The sequence below is a fragment of the Gallinula chloropus genome (assembly GCF_964237585.1).
Source record: "Gallinula chloropus genome assembly, chromosome: 2".
NCBI lineage: Eukaryota > Metazoa > Chordata > Aves > Gruiformes > Rallidae > Gallinula > Gallinula chloropus.
This window is the reverse complement of record NC_140086.1, coordinates 113246810-113267131: the sequence shown is the minus strand read 5'-3', so window position 1 is coordinate 113267131 and position 20322 is coordinate 113246810. Positions and strand designations below refer to the sequence as shown.

The 20322-nt window shown below is 47.3% G+C and overlaps 2 protein-coding genes across 2 annotated transcripts in view; one reads left to right on the top strand and one right to left on the bottom strand.

Annotated features, from left to right (window-relative positions):
- The window catches only part of EPDR1 (ependymin related 1), a 33056-nt gene extending 23820 nt beyond the window's left edge, over positions 1–9236 (bottom strand). The window contains exon 1 of the mRNA XM_084279859.1: positions 8934–9236. Within this exon, the coding sequence (XP_084135985.1) occupies positions 8934–9202 (269 nt within the window). The 5' untranslated portion in view covers positions 9203–9236. The remainder of the gene's footprint in view (positions 1–8933) is intronic.
- A 1544-nt stretch (positions 9237–10780) lies between these two features.
- Positions 10781–20074, top strand: SFRP4 (secreted frizzled related protein 4; the record flags this gene model as incomplete). Its single annotated transcript, XM_084260909.1, is given in 8 exon segments — positions 10781–10834; positions 10836–10928; positions 10930–11395; positions 11567–11650; positions 11749–11814; positions 14288–14486; positions 16941–17004; positions 19886–20074. Coding segments are annotated over 8 exon segments (1215 nt in total).
- Between the last annotated feature and the right edge of the window lie 248 nt (positions 20075–20322).

The following is a 20322-nucleotide window of genomic DNA, read 5'->3' as shown; positions in this document are numbered from 1 at the left end:
TGTCTGCCATGTTCATCCATGAATTGTCAACAGTCCATTTCTAAACCTGCATCAGTTTGTAATCTCACGCATTTACTTACGTGCCCCCTAGTCCTACTGTTGCAAGCATTCTTCTTTCCCAAAGCTCCTTTAAATTTAACCATCTCCCTTAGTACATGACAGATGAGTCTATGTCTGCTTTTTCAAGATAACTCAGTATTATTTGCTTTGCCGCTGTCTTTCCCTGGACTGAAACATCTCATTTTAGCCATCGGTTCATAGCAAAATGGAGAGGATATACATGTGTGGAGCCCTACCTTTCCATTTTGCATCAGCTAATCAGCTGGCATGCAGATAAAAGTATAAATTAGTACCATTTCACTGACTTTGCTTGTCTGTGAAAATGTCATCCAGTTGAAAACCTGTTCCATGCAGATAATAAATGGACAAGCCTGTTGATAGGTAAAACAAATCAGTTCTCTAGCTGGAGAAGAAAGTGTCAGGGCTGGATGACCTCTGACAGGAAAAAAACAGATGAGCATCCTCTGTACTGCAAAATAAGAAACATACATAAATTCTCTCATCACATCAACAAATCGATAGTGAGACTAAGCAATCAACAGCACTAGCACAAAAATCAAGTACACAAATGAACAAATGGCCTGCAAAATGAAATGTGGGGAAGGTTAAAAAGATGGAAAAAAAAAAAAAAGTCTTCTGTTCTTTTAATTAAAACATTCTGCCTCTTTCCCTGAACACTTCCTCTCCTCTAACTGGCAACTGCCTACCAAAATTCATCCTTGGAAGTGCTGGCAGAGGCAGGGTGTGGACAGGATTCAGGGGCACAGGTTTTATCACCACATCTTCCAATTCCACTCAGATGACACAACATTGAAAGCTGTGTACCACAGTTATAACATTGCTGTCATCAATAAGGCTAGAGGGTGAATGATGGTATCATTTTTGGCAGTGTGGACCAACCTCAGGAATTGAAGCTGAGTTTGAATTGGAACCAGAGAGATGTATTTCTTGTATATACCTCCCACATATGTTACAAATGTGCATCTAACATACAGTCCCGAGATGAGATCCTTGCGCCACAGGCAAAATTCTCATCATCTTTGCTAAGTTTGCAGCCCTCAGTTAAAAAAGTAAGGGAAAAATGATTCTGCTTCTTAACTCAAACTCTTCAGCTTTCCAGTATGCTCCCAACTGTAACATATGCAGCCGTCATATTCACAACCCTTCACTTTCTGGCATATCAAGTAGAGTTCAACTGCAAATGGAAGAAAAACCTGAGACTGAGCCTGAGAAGTTCAGTATGTCCCCTGGTCTTAGAGCTCTCCCAAAATTCCAGGACAAAGAGAAAAAATACAAAATCCTGCTCCTAGGAGCATGCCACAGCTGCTTCCCAACTGCTGGGACAATGCCAAAGCACATTGCTCCCTCACCCTGCAAGGAAGGGAGCCCTGACATACACCCACTGCTCAGCCTGGAGACAGACACAGCAGGAGACTGATGGATACACATCATGGGGAGGAGACTGTGCCCTAACCCACCCTGTTGGGTCATGCACTGTAGTTTTGATGGACCAAACTGGGACAGGAAGACATCGAGCACCTACAGGCAGGGAGGATTATAGAGAGCCATAGTGCAAATACTAATTGCACCAACAGATACATTTCTGGAGGTGCTTCTGGAGGCAGTTCTGTAAATACTCTCTTGAATACCTAAAACTGTTTGACATTACTGGCCCTTTTACATTAAGGAGACCTGGATACTTAAGTAGATTACAATTAAAGGACTAATGCATCAACCCGTGAAGTGTCCTTTGGATGCATTTATCCTTTAGAATTTTCTGAAAGCAATGTGCAGTCAGTTTTAAGCTGCTCACAGCACCGCAAGATCAGCCCTAAATTAGAAGATCATCCTTCAGAGGAGATGCTTTTTTCAGACAAATGCCATTTGGTCCTGTGAGAATAGGTGTGATGTTGCCAGCTGTGCCATGGGAATTACATCAGGCTTCAAACTGAATGGAGCCCAAATTAAAATCACGAATATAAAGATTTCTTTCATAGTGTTTGTTTAGCTGTGCAGTCACGTCACCATCAACTGTCTGCAGGCTGTCTGCAAGCACAGAACAAATTATGAACTTGAATCTCTCTTTCAGCTCATCTCCACTCTACGTCTCTACCAAAAAGACCCCAAAATTTTTAAAAAGCCCCTGAATAAAAATGACAGTAATTTATCTTGTGAAAACACTGGACCTCTAAAGGTCCAGGAACTTTAAAGGGTTCAGATAGATAAAAGGCTTAAACCAACACCCATTAGTATCAGCAGCAATATTGTGCCAGTGCCAATCATTCTGATGTCTTCCTGTCCCAGTTTGGTCTTAACAACATCCATTCAACATTATTTATAACCACCATATAACAACCAATCATCGAATGCTGAAAGCGGTTGCTAAATACACTGACCAGCATTGTGGCAAATTATCAAGCTGGGGCCACTGGACACTGCTTCTCCACATTTTCTTTCCAGCTTCAAAGCGTTTTGTGGATCCTACTCTTTCAAATTTAAGAGCCAGTTAGTTTTTTGCCATTTAGGTGGGTGCTGTGTTTCTGTAGCGTATGGAATGACTCCAGAGTACTTAGCATAAACAAGGGCTTTGAAAATGCTACACTAAAGAGAATGTGACATCTCAAAGCAATGGATCGCTTTACTCATATTGTTATCTGTTTTTTCCCCATCCAACTGAGACAAAGATGCTGCTGTCCATGGAAGTTGTCAAAAAGCATAAAACACAAAAGCAAAAGCATTGCTAAGCCAACAGATCCCAGCTTACTCTGACAGAGCCCACTTTACTTGCTAGTGCCACAGCTTGATGGCTGAAGACTTTCAGCCTCCTCCCGTGAATGGTGTTTTCATCTCTTCCCACCCAGCCCACCTGTAGCAATGAAGGCAGTTGGCTTCACTGCCTCCCTGTGATATACAGCCTGGCCAGCTTCCAACAAGACCAAGAACTTGCAAAGGGAAAGGGCTGTTGCCTCTTGTAGACAGAAACAAACAGAGTAACAGGCGGGAAGATGAGATGATCCTCTACGCAGCCCTCATGGACCACAGCTTCCTCGTCGCTCTTCTCCAAGGAACTGGCCACCTTGGCAGGCTGCATCACCGAGGGACTCAGTAAACAACTTGTAAATCAGGTTATGATGGGAATACAAAACTTGAGGCTTGCATAGCCAACCCTCCGTACCCCAGCAGCACACCACTTTCACTAGAACAATTGCTGTATGCTTCAGGCTATTGCCTAGCACCTGACTGCCAGCCTGCAACCACCACAGCAGCTTTCCAGTGCCACCTTCTCCAAACTCAAGAGTTGTTACCAGCAGACGGCACTGGAAAAAACTTGATATCTATGGGAGGAAAGTAAATGCAGGAGGTTTCAGTACCTTCCCTTAGTTCTCATTCTTAAAAGTGAATTCTATACACGGCAGTTTATGAAGCATTTTAGATCCCAAGAAATTGCATTAGATTTAGAGAAACTGCTGAAAATTCAATTCTATGTTTCACTGCAAATTAATGGTCTCAGAAGTCTACACATTCTACATAATCTTAAAAAATGGGGCTTGGGTTCCCAAGTAACTTGGCCAACTCTGAAAATTTTACCCATGACCATCGTTCATTCCCCTAAATGTTAAGCTCCAGAAACCACTCCCAAAACCAAGTCTGGGAAACAAATCTGCAGTGGCTCAGGGTAGCTCAATACTTAGCTCGTTGAGTCACCATAATGACCACAGAACGGATGGATTATATGATTTTAATAGGTCAGACACCGCTGCTTTTTCCTTTACAATCACACATCCTAAAACAACTAAGAAGTAGTTGAGATAAGTCAGACACGCGTGCCCACACTCTGTTTATTTTGAAGTCGTCACCCCTTCTCCAGAGGAACATCGTTATATTTGCACCTGACCATACGCTGCTTCTCTTCAGTCAAGGAGAGGGACTGACGCACGCATGCGAACACCCTGCCGAAATAGCAGGCGTGTTTCTCTAAACACAGCTTTGCTGCTCCTCTACTGTACTGGCAGTTTGTGTTGCCAAGTGAAGGAGTTAATCCTCCAAATACGATTGAAACTAAAGAATCATAGAAACATAGAATGGTCTGGGTTGGAAGGGACCCCAAGGATCATAAAGTTCCAACCCTCCTGCTACAGGCAGGCACACCAACCTCCAGGCCTGGATCTACACAAGGGTGCCCAGGGCCCCATCCAACCTGGCCTTGAACACTTCCTGGACATCCACTACCTCTCTGGGCAGCCCGTTCCAGCACCTCACCACACTCTCTGTAAAAGACTTGCCCCTAATATTTAATCTAAACCTTCCCTCCTTTAGCTTTAATCCGTTCCCCCTTCTCCTGCCATTGTCTACCCTTTTAAAATGTTGATTCCCCTCCTGTTTGTATGTTCCCTTCAGGTACTAGAAGGCTGCAATGAGGTCCACCCCGCAGCCTTCTTCTCTAGGCTGAGCAAGCCCAGCTCCCTCAGCCTCTCTTCGTGGGGGAGGTGCTCCAACCCTCTAATCATCTTCGAGGCTCTCCTCTGAACCCTCTCCAACAGTTCTACACCTTTCTTGTACTGGGGCCCCCAGATCTGGACACAGTACTCCAGACAGGGTCTCACGAGGGCAGAGTAGAGAGGGACAATCACCTCCCTGTCCCTGCTGGCCACCCCTTTTCTGATGGAGCCCAGGATAGCATTTACCAAGATGAAGTTCTGCTTTTAAAGAAATATGATATATCTCCAGGTTGGGGTTTTTTTCCTGCTCTGCAGGAATGGTTGTTAAGACAGTAACCCCAGCAGTCTCGAATACACAGGCATCACAATTTGCTGCACACTGTACCATGGTTACTGTTAAAATGCACTCATAGAAGACAGAAATCAATTTTCTTCCTCCTGCTGATTTTCTTGACCACATGGATATTTTTTTTCTCACCGCCATCACCTTTCTCACAAGAAAATCTGTTACTGGGCCTCCCCTTAAAATCACTTTGTGAAAAATAGTATGGAAGATAAGGGTGAAACCCTATGAATACAGCACGGGATAAGTAACACCCCCTCCCTCAAATTACCACTTGCGTGTTTTCTGCCCTACTCCCCACTTCGTGCTTTTCTTCTTTCACAACTAACGCCTGTCGAGTGGCTTCAGCAGTGCCAGGCAGTACACTTCTGACTCTGGTCTCTTCAACAAAATTGCAGGACACACGAAGTTCTGGCTTCAATCCAGTGAGCAGGATTTTTGCTTTAGACCTTTGTAGTGCCAGGTTTTCTTACAGGTTTGCTGTGATGTCATACTCACATCTAAACTCGTACATGCTACCTACCAAGTCTCCAAGGTTTGGATGGGGCTTTGGGCAACCTGGTCTAGAGGAGGGTGTCCCTGCCCATGGCAGGGGGTTGGAACTAGATTGTCTTTAAGGTCCCTTCCAACCTAAACCATCCTGTGATTCTGTGCTTCTAAAATGAAGCACTTTTGCACCAATATCAAAACTGTGCTAATGACTGTTACCTGTTTTATGATGTGTCCTGAGATGGTGGCCAACAGGGGATTAAACAAGAGCAAGGAAAGATTAATACACAGCACAAAGAGAAGCAACTCCAAGGTAGGCAAGAAAAGATTAAAAAGCTTGTCCTATTTGGCAGATAATGTGACGTGTCTCTGACTCAAGAGCTCTAGGGAACCGTTTCAAGTGCTGTCCTTTCACATCATATAATAACCCTACTGGCATGACTTCTTCCAAATGGCACAATCTACTCAATAAAAACCTGTTTGTTTTCTTTTCTCTTCTACTGGTATCAGCTGAGCACTACACAAAGCCAAAAGAGAAGAGTGGCCCTGCCCTCCTTGTCTATCCCCAAAATTTTGATCCTGAAGTGGAAAAAAATCATAGAATCATGGAATGGTTTGGGTTGGAAAGGGATCTTAGAGATCATTTTGTTCCAACCCCTCTGCTATGGGCAAGGAAAGAAGCATCAGGGGAAGGCACACTTGAGAAAGCTTAAGATGCAGAGTGTAGCTAAGGCTGGGGCTGCAAAAGAAGCAAAAAACCAAGTTCAGTAATGAATCCAACTGGAACAGGTTCTCCTCTAAAAAGCTCAGCCTAGGATCACCATGGGCAGCTCTTACACTCTAAGCTGGGGTGCAGGCAGTCAATGCTACCACCCAGAGAAACACACCCCTAACAAACGAGCTGGCTGAAACAACTGTCAGTGATTGCTGTAACGAACCATCTCCACTGGGATGCACAGGGAGTGAGGCCAGTGCTCAAGTGGCAGGTGACAACGTGGCAGCTGGCCGATGGGGAACCGGCAGCCCTCACCAACGCAGTTGCTGCATCTCAGGTGCTCCTGTGAGCAGAAGGGATGGGATATTTAGCTTACAGTTACTTTTCAGGAGTTTACTTGAAGACACTGGGTTGATGCACGTACGAAAATGCCTCACAGCAAATTACATGAATTTGAAACATATACCTACAATAAAACCTGAAAGTTTTAGGTTTTCCTGTGGTTATGAGCTTGCAAGCCATTCCACACAGGCAGATCTTTGTGTCCCTGATTAACCTTAGGGAACTAACTTAAACAGGGCTGCGTCTGATTAAGGTCCACATTTGCAAGCTTCAGAAAACGCTTTGTATAAAAATTTGGTTGTTGGCCAACCCTGATTGCTGCATGTAAGTTACATCTGATAGGAGCAAAATGTGTCTGTTAATGAGAATTGACTGAGATTTCCTTCGAGACCAGGACAGCTCTATTTTTCTTGCTGCTTTTGTAGTCGCTGCCTCGGTGTAATTACCCTTTTCTTGCCAACGTCAGAGTGGAGTGGGGGAGAGGTTATTTTTTCAAAAGACAGGATAAATCCCCTTGCCCTCTGAGTTCTGAAGGCTTCGGCTCATGACTCACTGTGTCCACAGTGAAATGAAGTTGTGATCACAATCCCAGACCCGATCCAACACACACTGAAATCAATGGGAGTCTTTCTGTTGACTCCAATGGCAGCTGGGTCCCACCCTTAGCAGACACTAGCTGCGCGCAAAACAAAACCAGAGGGTGGAAAACACGGTCAGCATGGAAACGATAGGGATCCCTGAGGTCACAGGTTTGTCTGACAACAAAAAAATCCACGAATACAGGAAAAAACCAACAAAGAAATGCTTCAAGTGTACCTGTCGGCACTCCAGCTCTTTCTAGTGCTATCAGCCCAGACCCTATGTCCAGAGCAAATATTTACCAAAAACGTAAAAAAAAAAAAAAAAAGAGTAGATCTTGGCAAAAGCCAAAATCTGGCACAGAGTAAGAAATGTAGAATAATTATTCAATCTTAAAATAAGGTCCTCGAAAATAAGCCAAGTACAAGCTTGAAGAAGTGAGCTCAGTACCACTTAGAAGCTAGGAAAGGTTTGCATCAGACTTTGCAGTGCAGTTCTGTGCTTGTCACAAACATGAAGGCCAACCCAGGGCTTCTAAAAGAAGGGAAGGAAAAGCACAGCCAGCGTCAGGCTCTGTGTTGGATGTTACGAGACCACCAACAAACAGCTGTATGTTGCCTTTAACATTCTTCATATGGCTCCTATAAGAAAACAGTAATAAAGGAAAAAAAAAAAAGGCACAGTGAGGGAAAGCTAGGCTTTAAAATGAGACACGTAATTCAGTTTTAACAGTGTTTCGGGCCTGTCAGAGAAAGGACGAAGGAAGACCATGCTCTCCGGAAAGATTAAAACAATGACTATGTGATGTTGGTAAGAAATTGACCATTGTCAGGGAAAAAAAACAACCAGCTGGCAGCAAAAAGGAATATTGACCTTTCAACAGCAGAGACCATTTAGTTTGGATGAGACAGCATTTGTAGGCTTTGGCTCACACATCCCCAGGACTGACCCTCCTTTATATGAACAATTTCAAGGTGGGAGAGGTGGGGGTACCTGGCTACCTTCAGACTGGTGGGTATGTCTTGATGTGGTATCTGAGAGTTACTGACACCCAGTACCCAGAAACATCTCGCTCAGGAAGGCCTCTCTGAGCTGATTATTTCTTCCACCCAGCCTGTCAGGCCTGAACTTGGCAGGTTGATGAGACAAAAAAAGAGAGACCCACCTTCAGTCAGCTTTTTTCTACACCTGGTTTTCAAGAAATCAAGAAACGTGGGGTGAAACAGGGATTTCGTTTAGTTAGTTATGGGCTTAGCAGACACATAGTGTATAAATGAAGAACGAGGAGGTCCTCAAGGGCTGCACAGCCTGTGCAGTGTGAATAAGGGCACTGTCCGTCCCATAGGTATGACACCCTGCACTGACTTGGCACTTGCAGGAACCGAGCATGAGCAGAGAACTTGTCAAACGTGACTCAAACTTGGTAGCAAATTGCAGGGCTGGAACCCCTCCCCGACATTACTCCCATGTTTGAGCGCGACCTTTTCATTACACCTGCTATACCTCCCATATTGGGTTGTGGTTTTGGAGCCACTTCCCATTAGGGAAAAAAAAATAGTAATTAATAGTTGGGAGAGAGGAATATCTCCAAAGGTAACAAGCTGACACTGTTGATCATAAATCTTTATATATATATACACATATATACACAATATACACACACAATAAATATACACACACCTAGAAATACAAACACAGAGCATGGATTCAAGTCATACCATGACATGTTTTCCATGCTAGTTGTTTCCCCACCCTCCGCCCCCCCCTCCGCAGCCTCTCCACCGCCCCCCGCACTCCCCACGCACGTAGGGGAGGTGCCGCCCCGCAACGCGGGGGGCCGAGGGAGACCCACGCACACACACACCCACACCCGCTCCGGGAGGCGCCTCCGGGCTCTGCGCCCACCATCACCAGCCCCGCCCGGCCCGGCCCTGCCCCGCCGCGGGGTCCCGCCGCGGACACCTACTTCTTGCAGGGGATGAGCGCCTTCCTCTCCTCCAGGATGCGGAGGCGCTGGTTGGGGCCGTCGTAGGAGACGGCGGCTCGCGTGTTGCGGCCCGTACCGTGGTCGTAGAACACGGTGCGCCCTTCCCACTGCCGCGGCGCCTGGCACGGCTCGGCCGCCGCCGCCGCCGCCCCGCCGCCCCGCAAGAGGAGGCCGCCCAGCAGCAGCAGCCGCAGCAGCAGCCGCCCTGGCCCCAGCCGCAGCTGCAGCCCGCCCGCCGCCAGCGCCATGCTCCGCGCCCCGCTCCACGCACAGCAGCCCCGCACGTCGCGCAGGCGGGCGGGCAGACAGGCCTGCGCCGGGGAGGAGCGGGGGGGGGTGGGGGGGGAGGCGGGGGCGGCCCGCCTCCAAACCCGCATCACCTCAGCGGGAGAGGAGAGGTGGTTTCTGCTCGATCTGCTGTGTGCAAACGGGATGGGAGAGCTGGAGGCAGTGGGGCGACATGTCCTCCCCCCATCCCCCCCCCGCACCTCTCCTTGCCCCCGGGGTCCTCGGGGCGGCGGGTGAAGGGGGGCGTGTTGCTGTGCCCGGGAGGGATGGCCCGAGCCTTGGGGTACTTCTGGGCACTCTGAGTGGGAGGGGATACATGAACTGGAGGGACCTGCTGGATGAAGGTGCTTTAAACGTTGCTGTCCAGGGGGAATTTGCTTTTCCTTGCCAGTTCCCCACAGGCAGTGTCACCAAGCACGTAACACCCTTTCGTGTCCTGCTGCCCTCTCACTGTTTACTGCCCGCTCCGGTTGAGCTTTAGTCGCACACAGAGGGAAGGGGGAAACCTTCGCCCCGTGGGATACTTTGCGGCAGCCAGGCCTGAGTTCTGCCGGATGCCCGTGGGGACACACCGGCGGCACTACGGTACCTGGCCAGGGCAGGCCCGGGAGCTGGTAGCACTGAACCACGCCGGGGTTTTCCCAGGCCACTGCAATAAGGCGGCACTAAGTTACTTTTGTTTCCCGAGGGGAGTCCCTTCAAGTCTGGTGTGTAACACTTGCCTCCAGAGGAGGAAGGGATTGAGGCAGGGCATGCTGCTCTGCTGGGTCAGGGGTGCGTGGCAAGATGGAAACAACAATTAAAAACATCTTGAAGAAAGCCCGAAATACCTTCTCCCACCCACCTGCAAATGCGAGAGGGGTGGGGGGATGAATGCGGGGTGGGCAGAGGTGGAGGGGAAGCGCAGCGGGAGTCTGACTGCTGCAGAGCAGCTCCGCGCCGCGGTACCGCTGTACCCCAGCTCCGCCGCTCGCTCCCGGGCTCGGCCCCCGCGAGTTCCCCCGTCCCGAGCAAACCGGACAAAGCGCAGCTTCTCCGCCCGCCTCACGCATTTCCCCGTCCGTGCCGAGCGCACGGAGGCGACGGGGTAAGCCGCCGGAGCTCCCCTAAGCCCAGCTAAAAGTTTCTGCTCCGGGTCCCTGGGGAAAATGCAGCGTAAAGTTTAGCTCCGCAGGAGAGGGGCTCCGGTCGCGGATCACGTCCCTCCCGCCTCGTCTCCCCGCGTCGGTGAGCGCAGCCCCGCGGCAGATGCGTATAGTTTGGGTTTGCTCCCCCTCCCCCTTCTTCCACCTGAAGGAATTTATGACACAGATGAAAACTGAAACGGAGTTGGAGCCACGGACGAGAGACGCAGTGATGTCGCCGAGGGATTAAACGGGGTGGAGGTGATGTCACCGTGCCTGCACAGCAAAACACACACACGCGCGCGCATAAACCCCCCCTCACTATCCGCCACCCCCAGCCCCCCCCCCCCCCCGGAGGAGCGGTGCTGCCAAGGGAGCGCGATCGGCCCCACGTCACTCGTGCCACCGGTATAAATGAGGTCCCGCGATGTCCATGGCTGTCGGCGCGGCGGCTCCCGCGACTTGACTTGCAGCCGGGCGGCGGGAGGCAGCGCCGCTCCGCGCCCTTCGGCCGCCGCGACCCGCGGGGCGGCGGCGGGCGGCGGCGGCGAAGGAGCAGAGGCAGGAGGAGGAGGAGGAGGAGGAGGATGCTGCGCGCCTTGGTAGCGGTGTCCCTGTGGCTGCGGGTGAGCCCGCGGGCGCAGGGCGCGCCGTGCGAGGCGGTGCGCATCCCCATGTGCCGCCCCATGCCCTGGAACATCACCCGCATGCCCAACCACCTTCACCACAGCACCCAGGAAAACGCCGTCCTCGCCATCGAGCAGTACGAGGAGCTGGTGGGCACCGGCTGCAGCCCGGTCCTCCCTTTCTTCCTTTGCGCCATGTACGCCCCTATCTGCACCCTGGAGTTCCTCTACGACCCCATCAAGCCGTGCCGCTCCGTCTGCCAGCGCGCCCGCGACGGCTGCGAGCCCATCATGCGCCGCTACAACCACAGCTGGCCCGAGAGCCTGGCCTGCGACGACCTCCCCGTCTACGATCGCGGCGTCTGCATCTCCCCCGAGGCCATCGTCACCGACCTGCCGGAGGGTGAGCGCCCCGGGGGGCGGGCGGGCGGGCGGGGGCGGCAATAGGGAGGATCCCCTCTTCGTTCCCCCTCCCCGGAGCGTCCCGGGCGTGGGGCTGAGGCACCCTCTTCCTCCCCTGCCCCGGGAGTCTCTCCCCGACAGCTTTTTTTCCTCGCCGCGCCTCTGTTTGCAGATGTGAAGTGGACGGACTTCACGCAGGGCGGGCTGGTGATGCCGGAGAGACCCCTGGAGCCCGACTGCAAGAGCCGCGGCCAGGGTGAGCCTCGGAAGCCTCCCCCCACCCCAACTCCCCCTTGCCCGGAGCCAGGCCCCCTCTGACACCCCTCAACCGTTTCCCTTTCTCTTCCTTTGAAGAGCGATGCAGGTGCAAAAAGACAAAGCCTACGCTGTCGACCTACCTGGCCAAGAACTACAGCTACAGTAAGTGCGTGGGGGGAAAACGCTTCTCTTTACCTGTCCTGCTCCACTCTGTGCCCCCTGACAGACAGGCAGCTACGCGTGTGTGCTGCACCCACACTGGGCCCCATTGGGCAAGTGGGGTGTGAGGACACCACTCCACCGCGGCTTTTCTGGGTGGATTTTTGCCTGAGGAAACCAAACTTTCTCCTTTGGAGACCCACTGCTTGCACGTGGCTCGCACAGGCAGTAGTAGCAGATGATGGTGTTTCTGATAAAGTGGGAGAAATATCGACCATGTGAGCTGGGATCAACAGGTCAATCTGCAGGAAAGGGGCTTGTTGCTGCTGAGGTCGCTCCAAGTAAGTGCAATGGCACCTAACATGAGGGTGGCTGCCTGCTACTGGGCCAGCTCCTGTTCTTGTGCGGCAGGTGGAATAAACAGAGGTTTGTCACCTGAAAAACACTTGTGAACAAAGCTGAAGCAAGGTTAAAAGTTGTTATTTTGAGATTCAGACATTCTTTTACTTACTAGCTAGGGTTTCATCTGGTGCTGAATTGTTAGAGATTAATCGAATTCAGTGACAATTTGCACCAGCCAGCCAAGGACCTGACTGATTATTTTATCATGTTGCATGACATACTGGCAATGCAGTAAGTATTTTCCCCTCCTCTCTCCTTGGCTCCCCCTGCTCTGGTTTTCTCATGCTGAGAGTCAGGAAAAGTCTAATTAAGATTAGGTAAACACCAGATGAAACAGCTGTAGTGCCAAACAGAAGCCCCCTGTTAACTATGAATTTGCCATGCAGTACCGTGGGCTTTTGCACCTCACGGGCTTTTTTCTCTCAGATAGAAGTTATTTCTTCAAGGGATGTAGTCAGTCCTTATGCAGTAGGGTCATTATTTATATCTAGCCAGTTCCTGACATCAAATGAAAGTCGGTTTGTAGTTACTTGCTTCTTTCTTACTATAAGGAAAAAAAGTAAATCCAAGTCAGTTTGGTGGGAATAATCAAGATGAACTTCTAACCTAGGTAACTGTACACACTTTTGTCACAGCATTTTGGTGTGTTTGTGTGATGTATTCTTTTTGTATAACTTCTTGATGACTTCAGTGGGAGTGTTTGCCTGAATAATAACTGTAGGCTGGGGTCCAAAATTTAATTCTGTTGAATTTGTAATGTTAAGGTTTTGGTTTTCAGAGAGAGAGAGATTTTATTCATCCTCTTGAGAATAGACATGTTCATAAGGAAAATGAATTGAGAGACAAGGCAGAACAAGTAGCAAATAAAATAAAAATCTATCTCAGGTCCTTTAAAATAATATTGACAGCCAAGTTGTATTTCTAGCTGGTCAGAACTTGGTTTCAATCAGACTTAAAATGGATTTTATGTCTCTCATACTGAAATACCTTATGTGTTTTTGAGGCTCTTATACACACCCTGGTAAAGTTAGCTCAGAAACCTCAGGTTGCATTAAAGTCGCTGTTTTCTAGACGAGAAATTTCTACCTCTATACTCAGAGGTCCTTTTAAAAGGCCTTTGACCTGGTGGCTGCTGGGGGCAGCATTGTTGCAGGCTCATCACCCTGTTCTCCATACGTACACTGCTCACACTTCTTTCACAGAAGAACGTTGTGATAGTAGCATCCAACCTATTTCGAACATTTCCTTGAGACAAAGGCATTCCTGTAGAAACTGGGCTTCCCTTCCCTGGTTTGGTGCCTCTCACAAGAAGAGGTGGGTGAGATGTTGCAGTAGTGGCTATCGCCGGAGTTCACCGGTACAGAGTTAGCCAGGGATCATCCTCAGAGTGATATATGCAGATCCACCTTCTTCCATTTGTGCAGACGTGTGGCTTTCCACAATAAAAGGTAAAAATACTAATGTTTGCTTATCCATAGTCAGGAGAACCAGTTTCAGAGGATCTTACTGTTGGTGGATAATCCCAAGGCAAAAGATGAAAAAAAACCCATCCTATAAACTGAGTAAATCACAACAATCCTAAGCCTTTATTTCAAACCTTCCCTTCTTTCTTATGTTTAAGAAAAGATTGTAGTTATTGGATGCAATGCACAGGGAAATTGTTTTATTACAGAAAAAACTGGATCCATGCTAACTGTCTGTGAGGTAAATTATTCATTGCTTAATTGGAAATAGCCAGTTGTGGCTATAGAACTGGTCCGATTTATGCAAGGGGCTGTTCAAGTCTGAGTCAAAGGAGCTGTTTGTGTGTGCGATTCCAGGCGAGATCGCCTGGCCTGATCTGGCAAAGATTGAAGCACATGTTTAATTTCACAGTTGTCAACAGTCCTAACTGAAAACCAAATCGGGATCAGGCCTGAGTTATTCTAAGCCACCGTATGCGCCCACCCATGCAGAAGTAGTTCTAGTTTCGCAGCCAAAACAACAGCTTTCAATTTAACATGTTTCTATTTAATTTTAAGATGCATTTAAATCTCTGTTTGTTGTTCTCATGCCTCTGTTTTTCTAATTGCAGTCATTCATGCTAAAGTAAAAAGCGTAGAAAGAGGGAACTGCAATGAGATAACAACTGTGGTTGAAGTCAAAGACATTCTAAAATCTTCAACGCCAATTCCTCTGTCTCAAGTGCCTCTTCTTACAAATTCCTCCTGCCAGTGTCCACCTCTTCAACCAAAGCAGGATGTTCTCATCATGTGCTATGAATGGCGCTCAAGGTGAGCCCTGGCGTTGCGGTGTAGAAGAGCGTGCTAGGTAGCGGTGATAGACAAGGAGGAGGGCCAGCAAAGCTTCCTTCCTCCTAGCAAGCAGGTTCTGCTGGTAGGATTTTTGTTTTTAGGGTAACACACACATACACCTACATGTTCCAATTATCTTTGCAATTAATTTTTTCCACTAAATCACCCTCAGCCCCGAGCCACAATCTGGAGTTCGCAAAGCCTGGCTCACACATGGAGCGGGAAACATGGTGGCATTAGGTGCTGACAGTATGTTGCCTAATGCGTTGTGCAGGACTTGAGGCATCTCCAGCTGCTTGGGAGTGTTTTTCCAGGACTACTTTTCATAGATATGAGCTGCTTCGCATGTTGCAAACCCGATGTTGGCCGGCTGTAGATGGTGGTCCATGTTGTCAGGGAAGGCATATTCTGCCCCACCAACCCTAGGGGTGGGGATGGGAGATGATGCACATCTCCACTCTACAGAGCTGCTGGGGACAGAGCCAGGCCCTCTCTGCTGGCCCATCCATACTTCGGATCAGTGCCATCAGCGAGATGTTTCTGATCCCACAGCTGTACTGGGAGCAACCAAAACTGCAGCCATTGGAGCTCTGGCTCCCAGATGGCAGATGAAAAGTAAATACTCTCAGAGCAGCTTGCCAGTCCTGCTGTATGATTAAAAGACAAAACAAAACTAACTTTACCAGACCTTCCATCTGGCAGTCAGCCTAGCCCCAGGCATGGAAGGAAATCCAGCATGTTGGTCTGGAGGGGAGGGAGGGATGAATCACAGCTCCCTCTTCTCTCTGGGTTCTTGAGGCAGAAGGGGACATCCCATCCCTGTTAGCACCCCAAGTGTACCAGTAGCAACAGGAGCCAACAGGACAGGTTGTGGTGTGGTAGGCATGTGTGCCTGTGTGCTGTGGGTCAGACATAAGGCTGCTCGTAAAATGCACAGGGTGGTTTTGTGTACAGTGACGTGACTGTTAATTGAATGCTGTTATTTGTGAGGACCACAGAACATCTACGTGCAGAACTTGGTGGGCCATATCTATAATTTCAATGAGTTGATATTTTAAAAACACTTTATAAGTGTTTGTAAAAGTTGCCATCTGAGACCTTATTCCCTTAACTTTTGGGTTTTTTCATGAGCTAACATGCACCATTCCCCACCAGATCTGGAAGTATTTCACAAAGACTAATTTAGAGCCCTTTACTTGTGTTGGACATTTCAGGAGTCTGTCAGGGTGTGGAGATTACAAAAGTGAAGGATTGTAATCTGCTTCTCCATTACTACAGAAAAATATACTATTCACTAAATATTTTGTGATGGTTTCTAAAGGTCACTGAGGTTTTTAATTTCATATAGTGTACTAAAATGGATTTGAAAAAAGAAACATTAACTATTATATGTGTTTCCTGATGAACTCAGTTGCATGCAAGCAGAAGGTTTTGGGTTACAGCAGGTTTTTTTTCAATGTCAGAGGCAAAATGAGTGGAAGCTGTAGCTCCACTGATGTCAACAGCAAAAGTCCCATTGCTCGTCGCTGGTTAGGGTCTCAATAGTTTAACCTGAACAGAAGCTGCATCATGTGTATACTTTTTTGGGTTTTCATTCCTCATGATGGGGGTTTAGCTTCAGTCCTATATCACACAGAGTCACAGAATCACAGAACATTAGGGGTTGGAAGGGACCTTGAAAGATCATCTAGTCCAACCCCCCTACCAGCGCAGGATCACGTAGAGTAGGTCACACAGGAACATGTGCAGGTAGGTTTTGAATGTCTCCAGAGAAGGAGACTCCTCAACCCCCCTGGGCAGCCTGTGCCAGTGCTCTGCCACTCTCACAGTGAGAAAGTTTTTCCTTCTGGTTACATGGAACCTCCTATACTTTAGCTTGCACCCATCGCCCTTTGTCACTGAGAAGCCTGGCTCCATCCTCCTGACACTGACACTATTAACTGGTGCTTGTGAAGCATAGTGTTTTATAAATTCAGAAGTAAAATACATTAATTTAAACTACTTTTCTGCACACACACACCCACAAACAAACATAAAGTGGGCATAAGTGAAAATATATGTACATATACATATAAGCAGTTTCATGGGATGTTACCCAACCCATCGCTTTTTGCGAACAGTGATCAAGACAGGATGATTTTCCCTGCAGAATAGCTGTAGGTGAGGACAAAGGGCTCAAAATGTCTCCTCAATATTAGTCACGTCCTGCAGTTTTGGATGTAAAATCTGATTTCTTTCAAAAAGTGTTTTCTGTTTCTATGAAGTTTAGAATAGTATTACAGAAGGAACAGTATGATCATATTTTCTGACTATAATCCCTTACACAGTACCTGTTGGTGCATTTCAGCCTCATCCTGTTAAATTATCAGGAGGGACGTCCCAGGAATCAAGCCCAGAAATACCTGTAATTTGTATCTATTTCTTCATTTTCAGGTTGATGCTTCTTGATGGATGCCTAGTTGAAAAATGGAAGGATCAGCTAAACAAAAGATTTAAGGTAAATGCAACCAGATAAAAGAATGCTGGTATTCTTGATAAAAAGTTAAACACCATTGTTCTACTTCAGCATTGAATAACTTGCTTGACTTTCAGATACCCATAGCCCCTCTAGGTGTGGTTATTTTCACTACCACATTTTCATACCCCATAGCTACATATAAGTGCTAGTGAAATTCCGAAGAATTTAGTCTTGCATCTTAGGGTCTCTTGAAATTTTATTTTTATTTTATCCACAAACTCTCTCTAAACATGATGGTTGGATAGTCTTTTGTGTGGACTCTGGCTTATTGTGATCATGATTCTGGGAATTCCTTTCTTATAATTGTTAAGGCAAATGACCACCAGAGAGGTGATATGCAGGTGAGTATATAGTCCACAGAAAATAAGAAAGGAAATGAACATCCTGTTGCTCCTGGATGAATAGGCTTTGCTGCATTAAAGTTTGCAGGCTTGAGACAGAAAATCTCACCACCTACTTCCCACTAAAGACCCACTGAAAATATTTGGCATCCCCTCACTCATTTCAGGGAACGTTGAAAGGAAAAGTCTGTAGTATAGAGATGTGGGAGACAGAAGACATGGATGCCCCTGCTTCTTAGGGCTTCAGGATAGCACCTGCTGTCACCCCCTGCTTGTAAACTCCTCTTTGTAATTGAAAGAAAAGGGGAATCAAAACAATGTCTGGTGCTTCCTCATACTTTTAGAGATGGAAGAAAACAATTTCTGCAACTTAGGAAAGGTTTCAGAGCATTAAAGTCATGCACATATATTGATTTTTACCACGGGCTGATTGGCAGCCGATAGAGAGGAGAAAAAAGATGCATCTTTCCAGCGGTGGAAGCTTACAGACTACAGACCAGCTTCTTGCAGGAAATCGTATTTGATGCTTTCATCATTCCCTTTTCTCCTCACTTACTCATGTAAAACCCGCATGTGAAAAAGAAAACATGCTTTAAATCTTTAAAAAATAAATATATTGTAATTGCATATGATGCCACGTGGGACTTAGGAGAATATGACATATGACATGGACGCTCGGTCCCTTAGCTGTCAAATTAATGGCCTGTTACTGGCACACAGAGTGTTTTTCTAGTGGCCTCCTCACGCTGTTTTGACATTTCTAATTGTGTCTTGAAACCTATTTGGGTGTTCGTTTCCAGGCTGTCAAATAGATGCATGACTGCCAAACAAAATACTTCTCAAAGCATACAACGTTCCCTCTGATATTAATAGTTTCATAAATTAAATCCTCATTTAAACATGTCTGAGTGGGACACACCTAAATGCCTGCTGATAGTTTTTGTTTTATAAAGGTGTGTATAATGACCCTGACCACACAAGTATGTCCAGTACAGAACTAGGTTTCATGGTGGCTTCATTTTAATGCCTGTCATTCATCTCTGAAGACATGCATCCAACTTTTATCTTGAGTTACCACTTAAAATGAATGTTTTGAGCTGTCTGTGGACCACAGAAGACATCTGTTAACATAACCACAACATGGCTGGTGTCTTCTCTAGCCAGGACAGAAGTCTGACTAGCAACAGGATCAGTGCAGACATACTAAAGAGTAAAGCTGGAGAGCACTTCTCTTGCTCTGATCACTGGGCAAAGTCTCAGACTTTGGGAGTTTTAGAAGAGAAAGTCAATTGATACAGGGGAAAGATCCCTTCCAGGTTCTATTATCTACTTTGCTTTCCTTCTAAGTATTTCTGTTCCTAAAGGAGAAAGTCTGCAGTCTCCATACTTTGAACTATCTAACCACTTAACCTCACACTGCTGCCCTTTTGGGTTTGGAAATCTGACAGCTATTCTCTTTGGTGGGCTCACTGATCTAATTGCTTATCAAATTTTCTCAGGGGTGCCGATGAATAAAGCTGAAGGTACATTATTCACACCTATCCCATTGTAACCCCAAATTTTAGCAATTACCTCCATTGTCTACCTGTAACAGAAGCTTTTTTATGCCCAGTCCTCTCCACCAAAGGAGAGGCAGAACCAGAAAGTAAATTCCACCTTCCCTTGTAGCTGTGTGTTTAAATATATATTGTGCAGGGATTGCCTGTTTTCTGTAGACTTTTCTGAGGAGAAGTCAAGTAGCATATTCAGTAAGACAGGAAAGAATGGCTTTAAGGCAAAGGATTCTCAGTGTGCAGACTCTGTCTTTTCGATGGCGTGGTGCCAGTTCCCTTGGGTTTCTGAAAAGGTGTGAGATGTGCACTCACGTGCAGCATGCACACCAGATGTTGTTGTGTACATCACAGAATCACAGAGTCGTAGGGGTTGGAAGGGACCTCAAGAGATCATCGAGTCCAACCCCCCCACCAAAGCAGGTTCCCTAGGACAGGTTGCATAGGAATGCATCCAGACGGGTCTTGAATATCTCCAGAGAAGGAGACTACACACCCCCCTGGGCAGCCTGTCCCAGGGCTCTGTCATCCGCACTGTGAAAAAGTTCTTCTGCATGTTGGTGCGGAATTTCCTATGCTCCAACTTGCAGCCATTGCCCCTTGTCCTGTCCCCGCAGACCACTGAAAAGGGGTTGGCCATTTCCCCCTGTGTCCCACATGTCAGATATTTATAAACATTAATCAGATCCTCTCTCAGTCTTCTTTTCTCAAGGCTGAACAGCCCCAGTTCATTCAGCCTTTGAATACATCAAGTGGTATTGTAGAAATTCCCCCATCTCGCACCATGTGGCAGGTATTTCCTGCAGACAGCTGGAACAAGCTGAGATCGTTGGCCCTGTGGGATGGAGGACAGAGGTGTTTGGAGCAGCATTAGTGCCAAAAGGTTCAGGATAGTTTAGATTAATATGTAATTGTTTATGGCAGTGCCTTTTTCACATGACTCAGTCTTTATCTTCTGCATTTCCACAGAGGTGGGAACAGAGACTGCAAGAACAAAAGCTGCGAACGGCCCGCAGTAAGAACCAGAACGCCGGACGCAGTGGTCGGAGTGGAGCCCCAAACCCATCATCCAAGAACACCAACCTGCTGGTCAGTGGCTCCAAAAAGGCCACTAAAATAAGAAATGGCCAGAAAGAAATCAGTCCTAAAAAAGTATGAGCGCGAAATCTCCAGAAGGATAGACTTTACCTGCATGATGAGGGCCATAATCTGGCTTCGTCGTCATGTTTTATTAATCCAGAACTCACCACCTTTAAAACTCACGACAGTTTCTGCATAGACATTTTTGCTGCACTTTACTTTTAAGAGGTTTGCTTTTCCTTTCAGGCGACTGCAAGCCGTAGAGCGTAGGTTTGCACTAATATGTGGTAGGCATATTCACACTCACCAAACCTTATCTTAGGGAC